The 17,257-nt window shown below is 39.1% G+C and overlaps 1 protein-coding gene across 16 annotated transcripts in view; it reads right to left on the bottom strand.

The window, feature by feature from the left end:
• Nucleotides 1-17,257, bottom strand: part of TRPM3 (transient receptor potential cation channel subfamily M member 3) — a 920,678-nt gene that overhangs the window by 279,955 nt on the left and 623,466 nt on the right. For all 16 annotated transcript variants that reach the window (XM_030810005.1, XM_030810016.1, XM_030810007.1 and 13 more), the window contains exon 6: nt 3,239-3,410. In XM_030810005.1, coding sequence (XP_030665865.1) covers nt 3,239-3,410 — 172 coding nt within the window. The remainder of the gene's footprint in view (nt 1-3,238; nt 3,411-17,257) is intronic.

Raw genomic sequence — 17,257 nt, 5'->3', positions numbered from 1 at the left:
ATTTTTAGTAGAGACGGCGTTTCACCATGTTGGCCAGGCTGGTCTTGAACTCCTTACATCGTGATCCACCTACCTCAGCCTCCCAAAGCGCTGGGATTACAGGTGTGAGCCACTGTGCCTGGCCATAAAATTTTATTTTTAAAAGGAAGAACCACACAGTGTCCATGTCAGAAAGTAGATTTGCTGTTCTAAACTGCTGACTGAGGATTGCATTAAAGGTCTGTATTCTTCTGCCGTTTTTCATGTTAAGACCAGGTCCACTTTTTGCCTGTCTTTGTGTCTTTGTCGGTGCTGTTCTGGAAGCCTTTGTGTTCTCAGTGAGCATTTTCTGCTGTTAACTGAATGGAGACCTCAAAGGTCCTGCTTTGTCTACTTCAAAGAGCCTCGGCCACTCCCTACCCTCTAAGGAGCTTGCCGCTCTGCCCAACTTTGGGGTCTGAGTACAGTAATGAGGGAAGTTGACCTAATGACTTATGAGTCATCCACTTGTAGGGTCACCCATTATCTCAGTTTGCCCAGACTGAGGGGACCCAGGGATTTGGGACTTACACTGCTAAATCTAACAGAGTCCCAGGCAAACTGAGACAAATTGGTCACCCTACCACTATTAAGTTCAGGGGTAGAACTGCTATAGGAGCTAACTCTTGACATTCACTACAGCTCATGCATAAATTCCTTACCTTGGGCCTTTTCACTTCCTGTGACTTCAGAATTTCTCCTGGGCTTCTATAACTCTCCTCTTACCATTTAATTATTAATATATTCACTGGAAGAGGAGCCTGTGGGCCTCTATGAAGCCACAAATACAGTGCCAAAAGTAAGTCCCGTGGTACCTGGATCTGTGCTTCTCCCCTCCTTTGTACTCTAGACTCCTGAGGGGTCCCTGCTTGTCAATGTGCCCATGTGCCACTACCTGCCTTGATAATCTAGCAAAGGTTTGGTGTTTCCATAAATGGAATTTGATGTGTCCCTGATGATCTACCCAAGAACTAGTATCTGGTGGTGACTCCTCCAGCATTCCTGACATGCTGACCATCCACCATGGCCTGCTGTTCAGCTCCATGCTGCTGGCCTCTGCTCCTCAGGGAGGCCAGGCCACTGTCCACGAGCCTCCCTGGGCTTCCCCTGCAGTGCCATCCATATATGCAGCAGCTCTGCCATTTCTGAAGAAAGGCACCCCTTCAGGCATGTACATTGCAAAAGGGCACTCCCTCTGGGATGATCAATTAGAAAAAGGCACCCCCTTTCTCTAGGCATTCTGGAAGGCACCAAGGCTTGACTAAAACCTAGGCTTGGGCTGGGTTTTAACTCCAGCTCCCATCCCCTTTGCTGGGTGCATAACGTACACAAACACATACCTAGGCCTGCTACCCACACTACTGGCTAACCAGCCCAGCTGCCACTAGGGCCTGCCACAGTGACATGCTTTGCCTGTCTGGACTGATTTTGTCTTATTACCGAGTACTGAACTTGACTCTGAATTCATTCCTTGTTTCCTTGCTCTCATCCTCTTCAGCTTCCAGCTCAGTCCTATTTAAGCTCTCATTCTTAACCTGATGGTGTACAGAAGGTCATGCTGTAGCTTATAAAAACCTAAATAGATAACACTGATTACATAACATTTGCCCATTCTATCAAGTACTGTAATGGAACTCAATTTTAGTTTTTACAGCAAAACCTACCACCCATTGATCACAGTGCTTTGTTACATTTGATCTCTGCTGGTCTCTGTATATTTTCTAGTCTTTTCTACTCTTTGTTTCCAGAAGATGTTCAGCTTGGGATAATAACACTTGTGTTTCTTCTTTCCAAAGACAGTTGGGGAAGGAAATTTCCTAATATAATTTTTATTTCAGACCTAGGCCAAAATTTATTATTTCAGGTTTCACTGTGAAAAATATGAAACCACAAAACACGACACTTAAACAGTAGCAGTCTGTAAAAGGTGGGACCAGAAAACAGAGTGTAGGAAGGAGAAGCTGTGGTATGATAAATCTAACATCCCAGTTTTTGGAGGAAGGTGGCTATGGCAATGAAGACCCATTTGGGGCAGGTGCAGAGAAAAATCTAGAGAAGGGAAAAGTGATTTGGAAAAGTTGAATCACAGTACATAAAACCTCTGAAAACTCATCTAGCCAAAGGGAACCTTTTGTTTTTTGGAATTGTAGGCTTTGGAATTTCAATCAATTAGATCAAAGTTTCCCTGATGGGACATCTAATTACCAGAAAGTTTGAGCTTGCCATGCATCCTCACCTGTTACTTTATAAAAACAAATTGAATTTTATTTTGTGAGGCGGGACAGTAGATTGCTTTCATACCTAAATTGCATTTAAATGCAAGCCACTTAGTGATCTGTGGAGTGTTGCTGTTTTGATGATGCTACCTTTCAGTTAAAACAAACGTTTACACAACAAATACAGCAAATAGAGATTCTTATGCGCTTAAGAGATAATATTAGTGTTAACTATGTACTATGTGGTTCACATATACATCTATCTATATCTAAATCCATATGTATCTAGAGACAATGAGTACATACTTAAAACTCAGACAATTAAAATTTCATGAAGATAGTTTCACATGATGCTGTAGCTTAGAGAGTAAATGTTCAATTTCTTTGAAATGCCTTTGCACAGCTAGATTGGTGCTAAGATCAAAATCTGATTCTTTTGCTTTTCTGTTTAGCCACCAAAAAAAGCTTAATAGAAACATTTTCTCTTAATAAATAGAAACATTTCTGTTTAGCCACCAAAGAAAGCGTAATAAATAGAAACATTTTCACATGATGCTTTAGCTTAGAGAGTGAATGTTCAATTTCTTTGAAATGCCTTTGCACAGCCAGATCGGTGCTAAGATCAAAATCTGATTCTTTTGCTTTTCTGTTTATCCACCAAAAAAAGCTTAATAAATAGAAACTTTTCTCCTGAGAGTACCATGCAGATGATGAAGGAAAAGTTTGAAGAGAAAGTTTATCTGCATACACATACCCCAGATGGAGTTGAATTTTTCACACATGATACATAAGCTGGAGTCACTAATTGTGTAATTACTTCTTATGCCTCCAATTGTTCTCCTCTGGATGGCTTCCTCTCATTCTAAGCTCTGGCCCAGTAGAAATAATGGTTCATGTTTAAAACTTGCTCAAGTTTTTATTACATTGCTGCATGGTGTACTCAAAGTTATTCGCTTTCAGCATACTTCCTACGAGCCATGCTAGTGGGAATAACCGCTACTTACTTGTGTTTATCTTCTGGAGTGAAATATGCTTTTCCAGTTGTCTCCGAAGTTTCACCTCTGCTCCATATTTTCCGGTGGTCCCGTTGTCAGCCAGAATGAAGTGGGAATGCATGCTGTTGAGAACAGTGAGCTTGCTCATGGGATTGGACATGGTCTGGTATGGCCGGACAACCTGCAGAGTATCAAATGGAAGAGGCAGAAGTCAGAAGAAAAGAACACAAGATATGAAAAAGAGAATCAGACAGAGGAAAGAGAGAAAGAAAGAACATCAGTTCTGTGGTACAGTGAAAGTACAGTCTACATTTTCTTCTTAGTATTGCTTTGGGTAGAGGCAAGATTTATGGCAAAAGTTATTCAAAGCAAGACTGTGCTTAAATCACAGAGCCCTCAGAAATGATGCCGCATATCTACAACTATCCGATCTTTGACAAACCTGACAAAAACAAGAAATGGGGAAAGGATTCCCTATTTAATAAATAGTGCTGGGAAAACTGGCTAGCCATATGTAGAAAGCTGAAACTGGATCCCTTCCTTACACCTTATACAAAAATTAATTCAAGATGGATTAAAGACTTAAATGTTAGACCTAAAACCATTAAAATCCTACAAGAAAACCTAGGCAATACCATTCAGGACATAGGCATGGGCAAGGACTTCATGTCTAAAACACCAAAAGCAATGGCAACAAAAGCCAAAATTGACAAATGGGATCTAATTAAACTAAAGAGCTTCTGCACAGCAAAAGAAACTACCATCAGAGTGAACAGGCAACCTACAGAATGGGAGAAAATTTTTGCAACCTACTCATCTGACAAAGGGCTAATATCCAGAATCTACAATGAACTCAAACAAATTTATAAGAAAAAAACAAACAACCCCATCAAAAAGTGGGCAAAGGACATGAACAGACACTTCTCAAAACAAGACATTTATGCAGCCAAAAAACACATGAAGAAATGCTCATCATCACTGGCCATCAGAGAAATGCAAATCAAAACCACAGTGAGATACCATCTCACACCAGTTAGAATGGCCATCATTAAAAAGTCAGGAAACAACAGGTGCTGGAGAGGATGTGGAGAAATAGGAACACTTTTACACTGTTGGTGGGACTGTAAACTAGTTCAACCATTGTGGAAGTCAGTGTGGCGATTCCTCAGGGATCTAGAACTAGAAATACCATTTGACCCAGCCATCCCATTACTGGGTATATACCCAAAGGACTATAAATCATGCTGCTATAAAGACACATGCACACGTATGTTTATTGCGTCACTATTCACAATAGCAAAGACTTGGAACCAACCCAGATGTCCAATAACGATAGACTGGATTAAGAAAATGTGGCACCTATACACCATGGAATACTATGCAGCCATAAAAAATGATGAGTTCATGTCCTTTGTAGGGACATGGATGAAACTGGAAACCATCATTCTCAGTAAACTATCGCAAGGACAAAAAACCAAACACCGCATGTTCTCACTCATAGGTGGGAATTGAACAATGAGAACTCATGGACACAGGAAGGGGAACATCACACTCCGGGGACTGTTGCGGGGTTGGGGGAGGGGGGAGGGGCAGCATTAGGAGATATACCTAATGCTAAATGACGAGTTAATGGGTGCAGGAAATCAACATGGCACATGGATACATATGTAACAAACCTGCACATTGTGCACATGTACCCTAAAACCTAAAGTATAATAATAATAAAAAAAGACTGTGCTTAAATGAGTATTTATTTATTTACTGAAATGAGGCAGAAAATAGAGATGGTGCTCTCATTGTACTAAAAAACTGGCATGCCAATGATTGTTTCATTTTCAAGTCAACCTTGTATTTGCTAATGATCCCACAATAATTTTACAATCTAGTTATTTTGTTTCTTCCCTTTCTCTGTCATGTCCATACTTTAACAGGCATAGCAGAACAATTATAATTCTGGAGATGGTGGCAGGGAGCTAGGAGAAATGTGATCCTTTCTGTCAATGCCATTCAGTAGTTTGAAGGTCTGTTATTTAAAATCAACATTGTTCTTACTAGATACCTTATTTAGGTGGAAATCTGAATACAAAATAATTGTCTCATGAGACAGATATGAATCAGGCCCAAAATATTCAACTCTGTCCCATTCTACCTTTGTTGTTGTTATTTTAATTTCATGGTGAATTAAACTACTTAAAATAGAGCAATTTCAGTGTGCCCTTCCAGATTTTTTTTTGTATAAAAAGAACAGCAATACCTATTGTGAGCTAGTTGCTCTATACATGTTATCTATATTCCTTGCGATGATCCTGCAAAGTAGACGCTATTGTGTTCATTTTGTAGGCAAAGAAACCAAGAAATGGAGAGGTAAAGTAAGTTTTCTGAAAGTCTACCACACACGCAATCAGAATTCATACCCAGGTCTGCCTGATTCCAAAATCTATGCTTATTTTCCTTTCCCACACTGCTTAGACCCAGTGGAAACATAAGATGATGGGTTGGAAATCTACTCCTAAAATATTATGTAAGAACTGCACTCAAGAAAATAGAAAGGGAATATTCAACAGGCTAATTGTTGCATGGTCTCAGTACAGCTATCACTGTACTGAATCATCAAAATTGACAGGAAAGAAATAAATGCTACTGAATTTTTATTTTTGTGCCTTTATGGAGTGTGTACATTAATTATAGAATTGAGTTGCTCTTGTTCTTTTTCAGTATGTAATAACTCATTATGAAAAGCTGTAGTAAGATGGAGTAGTTAGGAATCACAAAGTGATTTATAAGGGCAGTCCTCAACAGTGAAGAACTCACGTAAGTCATTTTTAGACCTTCATACTGATTCAAAATCCCACATTTCTATGTGTCTGGTAAATAAAATGTACTCAATAAATAGTGAATGAATGAATGAATAGGCAAACTTGAGACAGACATGCTCTTGTTCAACACAGAAAAAAAATCCTTTCTTTTCTGAATTGAGGATCTAATTTAAATGTAAAATGTGTATATAATTCTGAGCTTCTGAAAAAGGCTTCAGTCCTATTAATATATAGGACTTTTTTATTAATACAGCATTAATTTAATGTAGTATTGCTATAATGTTAATTTGTCAATGTAGCATTAATGTAGCATTTGTTAATGCAGCATTAATATAAGGTTAATTCACAGCTTCATTTTAGTTGGCTCTTATTGATAAAAGAAATCTATAACTTTTTGATTATTGTCTCTAGTAATTGCGTGGAGCAGTAATCAATTACTGCTTTGTCTAGATGATTGCATAAGAGTCCCCAAAACACAGAGACAGTGGTTTGCTCACCCCATCCTGAGCTCGCTGTCACTGGAAGAGTAGGTTGCTTGTGGTTAAAATTTCCATTTTGTTGCTACTTGTTTTTTATCATAAAACATTCATTCTATAGCAGAGTGCAAGTTAATAAATATTAATGCTTTACTGAAAGAGGCTCAGCAGAAAGACTCTCCTGTTCTTAAAGTGCCTCTGCATTGTGCTTGTAGACAAAAGAAAATGCTTTAGTTACTGTTCTCTCTTTTCTAGTAGCAGTTCCTGCAAGACTCCTTGAGAAGGAGGGGTAAGACCCAAGCAGTCTGTGAGAGGCAGGGGACAGTGGGTTTTCTAGAGGTTAAACTGTGTGTAATAGTGAACACCAGGCATTTGTGCTGGCTGAGACATAAGCCCATGTTTTTTAATTCCTGTGACCTATTTAAAGACTATCAGTGAAAGTGAAATTTTCAAATGAATAAAGGAATGAAAATAATTCTCAGCCAAGCTGATGTATTCACCACAATCTAAGAATAAAAGAAGAAAATTAAATAATCTACGTTCTATATATAGTATCTGTATTCTAAGGACATGGGTGCTCCAGTCTTCTGACTTTTGACCTTCTTTTCTTGTGAAACATAGCTCAGCGGCTCTTTGGGAATACTGTACATCTGAATTGCTCATGGCAAAAGAGTCAAATTTACAGTTTCATTCATGAATTTCAATTTCTTCATCTTACTGATCCCCGTTTCTTTTGATCTTATGTGGAAGCCAGTCAAGTGTGGTCATATTTTGGCAGAGAGTTTGTCTGCTGAATAATAAGGGATAAAAATCGAAAAATAAGTAGAGTGTCCTAATTTAGTTTTCAGTCATCATTGGAGAAAGATGTGCTGAATCCTGGAATAATTCTGAACACACGAATTGTGGAAATTTGTTTGAATCTCAGTTTTGCTAATGACTGGGTGAATCTGAGTCTCACTTTTTTAATCTGCAGAAAGGAAAAGATAAAACCACTTACCTCTTGGGGAGTAGTTGAGATTATATGTGCAAAGTACCTGGCACTATGCCAAGCTCATAGCAGGCATTCTATAAATGTTAATTCCTTCTCCGGCTCTGCTCTATTTTACCAACTATAAGCTGATTTTCCAATTGTAAACTAGTGATCAAAATGAAATGATATGAAACAAATCAGTGACTTTTGTTTTGCATGAGATAGAAATCAGTGTAAGTAAAGAAAAAAAATCAGCAGTCTGTTGGCAAAATATGCAAAGTGCGTTTTCTTCGCCATGTCCTCCCAGGCATCTAAGAGGGTGATGGTCTGAAACTATTTGCTAATTACTGAAAAGTTAGAAATAATTTACCAAATACCTCAAAGGAATACAGTTTGGTCTAACTTGCCTACAAAATCCATTTAATATTCTTCATAGCAAATGTACCAGCAATCTATTTTTGTTTGAGTTATAATTTACATATCTAAAAAGATTTGCTGATCTTCCTGTTATGCTTTCCAAATTGAAAAAATAATGTATTTTAATAACATGAATACAAATGAATTTTTTCCTCTGAAAAGACTTTGGAAGTAATGCAGCCATTTTCATTGTTAAGAGATTGTAAAATATGACTTTTTATTTTTTGTGGAATTTTGTGTGTGTGTGTAAGAACAATTTGATGTGTTCATAATTTGTAGGTATATTGGATTACTGTGGCATGTTTCTCAGCCAGGCTTTCCTGAGAAATTAAGTCCTACTGCCCCACAGCATCCATTGCATGTAACAGATCACTTTCTTTCCCAAGAACATAGGATGATCCAGGTTATGTACTATCTTTGGAGAATTGAGAAGACAGTCACTCAAACAATTTCCTGTTTTGCAGTTCAGATAAGAAACCTGAGTTGAGAAAGGCTGAATGGTGTCTGAAAGGGCTTCACATCAGGTGAACTTTTATAGTTGGTAAATACAGTAGTATGATGGGTAGAAAAAAAATAGAACGAATAAGACCTACTATTTGATAGCACAGTAGGATGACTACAGTCAACAATAACTTAATTATATATTTTAAAATAATTTAAAGGATGTAACTGAATTATTTGTAACTCAAAGGATAAATCCTTGAGGGGATGACAACCCCATTCTCCAGGTTGTGCTTATTTCACAGTGCATGTCTGTATCAAAACATCTTATGTACCCCATAAACATATATACCTACTATGTACCCACAAACATTTTTCAAAATTAAAAATTAAAAAATGTAGTAGTATGTATATCTAGAAGAGAAATTTGCTTAGAAATGGATGTTAGACACTTAGTACTCTTTGAGCATCGTGGGCCAGAATACCTGTAAGCAATGACATTTGCTTCTCTTTCTTGTTCCTCAAGAGTAAATGAGAGAATTCTTGCCTCATTAATCCATTGTACACCTTTTAATACTGGCTGACTGATAAAATTCTGGTTCTGAGGCCTCTGTATATTTTGACTTTGAAACAAAGAGGCCCTCTGAAGTGAAGTGGGAGCTGTTTAAGGGGTGAATGGAGGTAAAGCCCTTTTATAGAAGGCATTAGTAGGGACATCATCATTCCCAGGAAGGGACTGATTCAGAGACACTATAACACAGCCTTCAGGCATGGGCTGGTGGCAGAGTGCTTCATTTGTGTTTTCTGTATGGGCTTAATTAAATCAGTGATTCAGAAGCTAATCTAAGAACACTGCTTGAGTTTTCCCAACTATTTTCAAGCATTTTTGGTCTCACCCAGAAGTAGTAAACAGGAAGTCAGGAGATGGGTGTTCTAGCTCTAGTTCTTCTAGTTACTAATTTCTAACATTGGGCAAGTCTGTGAATTCATTCATTTGTTTACTTATTAAGAATTTCTTGAGGAAATACAGTGTGTGATAAATATTATGCTGGCTTGAAGAGATACACAATCATGCATCTTGGTAATATCTCACAATAAGTGTTCAAAACAGATTCACTGAAAGAAACTTTTGGACAATAGTTTTTCCATCTGTAAATTAGAGGACTTGACTAATTTCTGTTTCCTGCCTCTAAAATTGAGTCTGGACAGCCTGTATTAAACAGTGCTTTTGCTCTTTTCAAGTTAACGCAGAATAGTGACCTTTAATGTGTGTTGGCTACGGAAAGAAAAGTAGTTCTTTCATGTCCTGTGGTCTCTTCCATTTTACGGTGCTTTCTGAAATGAGAGGGCAGTTTGATGACCTGGGACTACTTTTCCAGACAGAATTGAATTGGACTACATCAGGTTTTTGTGCCATCAATCACAGGCCTTCTGCAATCCCAAACCTCATTACCTACTGAATTGTGTACCAACATGCTCCAGGCAAGCAGCAGGGTAGTGGATGTGTGGCCCAAACAATCATTCTTTCCTAATAGCACCACCATTTTAATTTAGGCTGAAAAATATTAGCATTTATTGATCATTTATTGCATGCCAGGTACTGTGATGAACAATTTCCCAAGGATTAACCCATCGATGGCATACTTTATAGGTGGAAAGAACTATAGGGGCTCAAAGAGGTGAGGTATCTTGGTCAAATTTGCCCCACTAATCCTACTCTTTTCTCTAAATCCCATGTAGATTTTAAGAGGGAAGGCAGAGGACCCAGTCTGATTGTAAATTTGTAGAGGATATTAGGGTTGGTTTTGCTGCTGGACATTTTTATCAGTGGCTCAGCTGGGCATGAAAGTCCTTCTGACAGCTGATCAGATCATTTCCAGATGAGCCATCTAGAACTGTATGTATACAGAGGTCAGGAAAGCCACCAGCAGGCAACAAAACGGCATTGTGCTTTGGAGAGAGAGAAACAAAAGGAGTGGGGAGATTCTCTTAGGATCAGGCATCTGTTTCTGGGAGGTAAGATGGGATACCACTCAGAGGTGGGAAGGAACCTCTGCATCTGAGATAAAGGAACATGGGGACTGAGAGAACGACATGAAAAAAAGAAAGGCTCTGTGTGTCCTCACAATTATAGCGAGGCCAGAGCTAGCAGGGACACTGGCTAGTTACTGCCCACTCAGGCACCTCGGCTGTAAGGATAGGTGTAGAGCAGGGTCCTATTGAAACCCAGATGCCACCTTTCAGCTTGGCAATCCAAACTAGAGACCAGCAGACCCAGGGATCCATTTCCAAAGAGTGCCCAGATACATTAGCAGTGTGAATCCCCCTGAAATCTATGGGTAGAACAATTATGTCTTTCTGCAGCACTTTGAAAATGTGTCCCTTAAGTTGCACACTGCAGAGCAGCACAGTCCTCATTTCATGATTTCCACACAAATGGACTTGCTCCCTTTCCCCAGTCCTGAGGGGAACCCTTTACCATTCAGCTACAGAACCTACTAGCAGTGGGAAAAGTCTCTTGAGTTCTGAAAGGAGGTTACATCCTTTAGAAATCACCATGTATGAGTGGGGTGATTAAAAAATATCTCCAGCAATTCTTTGAAACTATTTCCTAGTCTAGGTTGGACTCAGTGACTCACTTCTAAGGGATAGAATAAAACAGAAGTGATAGTGTGTGGCTTCCAAAACTGGGTCATAAAAGGGTTTCTCTTAGCTCTCTCTCACGTTACTTACTCTGGGGGAAGCCAGTGGCATGTGTGAAGATGATGAAGCAGCCCTGTAAAGAGGTCCACATGGCAAGGAACTCCTGAATAAGTCATCTTGGAGGAGGATACTGCAGCTTGATCCAAACCCTCAGATGGTGCAGCCCCAACTGCCATCTTGGCTGTGCCCTCAAGAGAGAGCCCAGGCCAGAACCACTCAGACAAGCCACTCATACATTCCTGGCTGTCAGAAACTGTGAGATCATCAATGTTTGTTGTTTAAGCCTGATATAGTTTGAGTGCTTGTCTCCCCCAGATCTCATGTTGAAATGTAATCCCCAAAGTTGGAGGAGAGGCTTGGTGGGAAGTGTCCGGGTCATGGGGGTAGACCCTTCATGAATCACTTGGTGCCCTTCCCATGGTAATTAGGGAGCTCTTGCTCTGTTAGTGCACATGAGAGCTCTTTTATTAAAAGAGCCTGGCATTTCTCTTGCTCCCTCTCTCGTTATGTGGTGTGCCAGCTCCCCCTTTGCCTTCTGCCATGAGTGGAAGCTTCCTGAGGCCCTCGCTAGGGGCAGATGCAGGCATTATGTTTCTCTTACAGTCTGCAGAACCCTCAGACAAATAAACCTCTTTTCTTTATAAACTACTCAGTCTCAGGCATTCCTTTATAGCAATGGAAGAATCTACTAACGCAAAGCCATTACTTTTGAGGTACTTTTTTACATAACAATAGCTAACATAATAGTATATTGATATTATCATTATTATCTTCTTGCTTCTTTAAGGCTTCAAAATGTGTCTTCTCCTCTTTGTTCTAAACTGGTTGATGCATCATAGTTTCATAAGCTCTAGTCCCCACCCCCTTGCCACCCCTGGGATTCCTTCCCTGGGCTCTAATCAGTTCTGGTTTCTGTTCCACTGGGGTGACTAACATCCTCCATCACTCTCCTCACACCTCTGACCCGAATACCATCCCTTCTCCATGTGGCAGGTGATCCAACTCCTGCTCCTACATGCTTGCCAGTTGGGTAACCTTAAGCAAGTTATTTATCCTCCGTGTCTCATTGTCTCCATATGTACACAGAGAATAATAATAATCACCCCATTGAAGTATTATAAGGATTATAATACTTATAATACTTATAATGTTCTGTGAGCTAGAAAACTCATAGAACAATGAAATATGATCTCAAGCAAATAAGAGCTGTTATTAACATAGAGAAGCAGTATTGGTCTCTATACTGCAAAGGATAATGGCTAAGAATATGGTCTGGGGAGCTTGGTGGCCTAGGTTTAAATCCCAGAAACATCCTTTACCAGTTATAGAACATTGGGAAGATGACAGTAATGCTAAAAATGATGACTTCTGAATGCCACTGTGAGAATTAAACAAGTTTATCTATGTAAAAGTGCTTAGAAGGGTGCTGACAGTAAGCTCTACAGAAATGTGAATATTATTTTAGTTGTTGTTGGGGCTATCATTATTTCAGTGACAAATGATAAACCTCCAGGTTAAAACTCCTTCAACACCCTGACACCAATCTTCCACATGTATACTGTCTCCCATTCTCCTTCAGTGACAAGTGTACCCACAGCTGATCTTTCCTCCTTAGCTCTGGGCCCCATCACCTCATGGCCCTTGTAGGAGTTATCACTTACCACCTCTCTGTCCCTATGTCCCTTTCTACCATCGGCACATAAACAAACTCCAGTCTCCCCCATCTTAGAGGAAAAATTCCCCCACACTGTCGCTCCCTTTGACTACCTGGATCTCTCCCCCTCACAGCCAAAACCTCTAAGAGGTCTCTGCCAACTCTGCTTCTCCACTTCTCCCTCCTGAACCCATTGAAGATTGCTGCCTTGTCACCATTCTTCTGAAACAGCTTTGACCAATAATGCCAGTGATATCCATCTTGATGAAATGGATGGGCACTTCCAGGTCTCTGCCTTCCTTAGCCTCTTGATAGAACTTGGCATTGCACTCTACACTCTCCTTCAGAAGCACACTCTTCTTTTGGCTTGCATGACTCCCTCTGACTTTGCTTCCATGTCTCAGACATTTCTCTGGTCTCCTTTGCAGGCTGCTTGTCCTCTGCTCATCCATTAAAAGCTGGAGACCATGAGGATCCCGGGGTAAGCCATCCTTTTCCTCATCTGTACACTCTCCCATCCACCACAATGACTTTAATTGCCATCTCTACGAGATGCCTTCCAAATCTAAGTGTGTAGCCAGATCGTACTTCTAAACTTCTATCTCACATAGTCACTGGCCTGCCAGATATTTTCATGTAGGTAGATATCTCAAAGGAAAGTCAAAATCAACATGCCCAGATCCAAACTCATCATTGTTCTCACTAGAACCTCATTCCCCACGTAAGTGAATGTGACTAAGGCAGTTAGCTCCAAACCTGAATGTGGTCCAGGATCAGCAAGTGCTGGCTCTGTCTGGTATAATTATAACAAATTTGGGCGAGTGTCCTTGTCTCCGACCTTTTCCTCGCACATCCCCAGATACATCTTATCTAATCTAATCGTAAAAATCCAATCAACTCCATGCCAGGGCCACTCCTGGGAAGTTTTCTGAGCTTATAATATGAAGTCATATTTGGCTTGCCTCAGAAATAAATAACAAATGTACTGACTTGATAACTACATTAAATTAGCAATCAATTGTGTTATTGGACTTGATGTTTCCTGACTTGAAACATAAAGATGGCATCAAAAGAGCACTTTCCAATTAAACATAAGAAACCTTACAGGCTATAAAACTTGGAGAAATAAATCTATAGTTTAGGGAAAATAGGAGACATCATTGAATATGAAGATAATTTAATAACCACACAAGATGATGTGTTGTAAATCTACCCAAACACAATTTCCATCCTCAAGTTAAAATGGAAAGTGCTTTGTCTTTTGATTATGTCTGGGTTTTTAAATTGTTATGTGTCTTGTTAATCTAGATTTCAGAGAAGACAAATAATCAAGGCCTCAGAAACTCTTCATTTACCTGACACAAATCTGGTCAGATTGTTTTCTACAGTAGGAAATCTAAATTCAAACTGTGTCATATGAAAATTATATTTCATTGGAAGTTCCTTCTTGACTTTATACTGGTGATACTTTCATAATCCTCTATCCAAGTCAAGATCCTCTAGGGACAAAGAAAGGGGCTCCGGTCATGCATCGAGTCTATCTCTGAGTTCAGTTTACAGTCACAGATATGTACCAATATCTCAACCAACAATAAAGACACACTATCATTGAATATTTTCCAACATCTTACTTGACATACATATATTTAAGAAAACGGGCATTAGAGACAGTTGGATCTTGGTTTTGATCCTTGTTTACTCAACTGTAAAGGGGGTATAATACATACCTTGTAAAGCTAATATATGCAATCACAGAGCATAGTCAAATAAGAGCTCAATAAATTATAATTACTATTATCGTGATTATGCTCATAGAAATTGTATGAAGACAGGCAAAGTAAGTGTTTTTATAGAGATGAAGAAACCAAATCTTACAGAGTTTAAGTGGCATGTCACTATGTCATGTTCATACATACTATGACATTAAGGGTTAACAAGAAATAAACAATTCAGTCCTCATTTTGGGGAGTTTTTAATTAAGTTGGTACAATGGACTGAATGTTTATGTCCCTTCTTCCCCCAAATTTATATGTTGAAATTCAAACTTCCAAGGCGATAGTGAGGAGAGGGGACCTTTGGAGGTGATCAGGTCATGAGGGTGGGGCCCTATGAATGGGATTAGGGCCTTATAAAAGGGACCCCAGAGAGATCCCTATCTCTTTCTACCATGTGAAGACACAGCAGGAAGGTGCTGTCCAGCCTCCTAAATTGTGGAAAAATAAATTTCTATTGTTTATAAGCCCCCTGGTCTGTGGCATTTTGTTATAGAAACCTGAAAAGACTAAGCCAGCTGGGGAGGAAGAAGACAGCTGTGGTAACATTACAATCAGGGATATGATGTTAAGTGTGAAGTTAGTCAGGAAAGATGTCCTGGTGCAAGTGAGCCTTGAGCTACATTTGATGAAGTGTAGGATTGTGGATAGTAATAGAGGAGAGAGATGGTAGAAATAATATGGAGAAACCACAGAGGTGGAGTCAGCCTCAATAACTGAAACAGTGTATGTTTTCAGGCCTAAGTGGCAGGGGATAAAATGATTACCATCTCAGTATTCATAGCCTTATTCCTCACCAAAATCTGTTGTTTGATCTATTAATTGAGAAAAGAAGGGCTTGGTTAAACAGAATGGATAATATTTAAATTTAAAACATCAAGGTTAGTGCTATCCCTCAGATGGGTAGATCACACATCTTTCAAAAGCTTTAGAGAAAGGCCTGTTTCCATCCCACACTGTTTTACCTCCACACCCAAGAGGCCGCTCCCTCACCTTCCACCTTCCACCTTGAGTTGCTATCTAAGAAAACAGTTTTACATCCAGATGCTTGGTTAAAAAATGTCCCCACTGTAGTCACAATCATGTGATGCAGCTTGGGGGTAGGATTCGAGATGAAGTTGTGATAAAGTTGTGAAGTAGGTAAGATTTATCATTATGTGTTCCATAATACTTATTTTCCCTGTAGCTTGAATTTCATCATGCCCAATCCATCTTCATCAATATTTACTGAGCACCTACTGAGTGTGAGGCTCTAAGTTGGGTTCTGAGAATCCAAAGACAAACGCTCTACACTTAAGTAACTTGAAGCCCAGCGATGAGATGAGACCTGAAGGGAGGTGAATGTTTCAGAATATCTAGAAGCACACTCAAGGACAAGTAAGTTTTCTTCCTTATCTTTAGGACTAGTATTTGCCTCTCTAGTGCCATCCTAAAGGGATTAAGATGAATAGCAATTGCTGCACTCACTACTTCTATCAATAAATAAAATAATTCTAGTAGTACTTGAATGTTCAGCTTCTAAAAGTGAAGCTTCTCATCTGAGAGCCAGCCCCACAGAAATAAAATAATTTATATTTTCCATCGGTTTGGAAATAAATTTACTGCAATAAAATATCAGGCATAAGAAATGGAGCCTTTCTTTTATCCTTGGATTTATTTCCAATACATTTCCCAGATTTCCCTTGACATTTATTTTGTACCTCTTCAATATTATTCTGGAGTATAAACAGACTTGACCAAAGATGCAGCTATTCTATTTTTTCAAATGATTGCATTTTGATAGAATTCTGAAGTGGTAAAGATTTTTAATAATACATTGTTTTGTTTTTCTCTGCTACCTGATGTCTGATGCTAAAAGGTTTATTTTTTGATGTTTATTACATGTGATTTTGATTATATAAAACGGAAGGAAAAGGACAGATGGCAGTACATTAAGCTAGCTGAGAAAAGAGTTGTGACTGTGTAAGAAGCTTACCAGATAATATTTTTAATTTGATAATCTTGAGGGAAATCTTCACTAGTGACCACCACCATTTTATTCAAACACCTCTTTTAATGGCAACCTAACATATTACCTTTTAGCTATCATATTGGAATAGTGAACACATACAAAAATTTATCTCAAACTATGTCATAAATCCTGTACACCAAAAATAGTACTTTCACTCCGAATAATTTATAACTTGAAAAACTAACTCTATTATCACACAAGAGTCTGAGAAATCCTAGGTATATTCTAGTTCCCCAGTTTTAAGGGAAGAAGGTAACAGAGTGGTCAAAATTCAATAGATCCCTGTGAAAGAGTTACGGAAAAAGTAAAATACAACTGTCTTTCCTGTGTTCTCTATAACCTGCCACTTTCATTTCCTTTTTGCAATAGTCTCTCCCGTGGTCCACCTGGTTCTTTGTGAGCTGTGGTTTGCCTTTACGAGACCCTCAGGAACAGGGATGATGGATGCACACATGTACTGAACATTTTTCTGCCCTCTGTGCTAGGATCAAGACTATGTTCAGCTGGGAAGGCAGACAATGTCAGTAAGTCCCATTGGAATGCATAAGTTTCTAGTTGCATACAACCAAGCAGAAGAATGGGGAGAAACAAAAGAAGAAAAAAAATGAGGAGCGAAGGGAGAAGGTGAAGTCAGAGAAAAAGTTGGAATGGGAGGTAGAAGAATCAGAAGTGATTCTTCCAATTCAACAGGTAAGTAAATGTAATAGAATTACTGTCTTTCTGCAATCTTATAAAATTTATAAGATGAACAAACAAAATAATACAAAG

Source organism: Nomascus leucogenys, chromosome 1a (genome assembly GCF_006542625.1).
Source record: "Nomascus leucogenys isolate Asia chromosome 1a, Asia_NLE_v1, whole genome shotgun sequence".
Taxonomy (NCBI): Eukaryota; Metazoa; Chordata; class Mammalia; order Primates; family Hylobatidae; genus Nomascus; species Nomascus leucogenys.
Note: the sequence above shows the minus strand (reverse complement) of the source record. Positions and strands in the feature narration are given on the sequence as shown.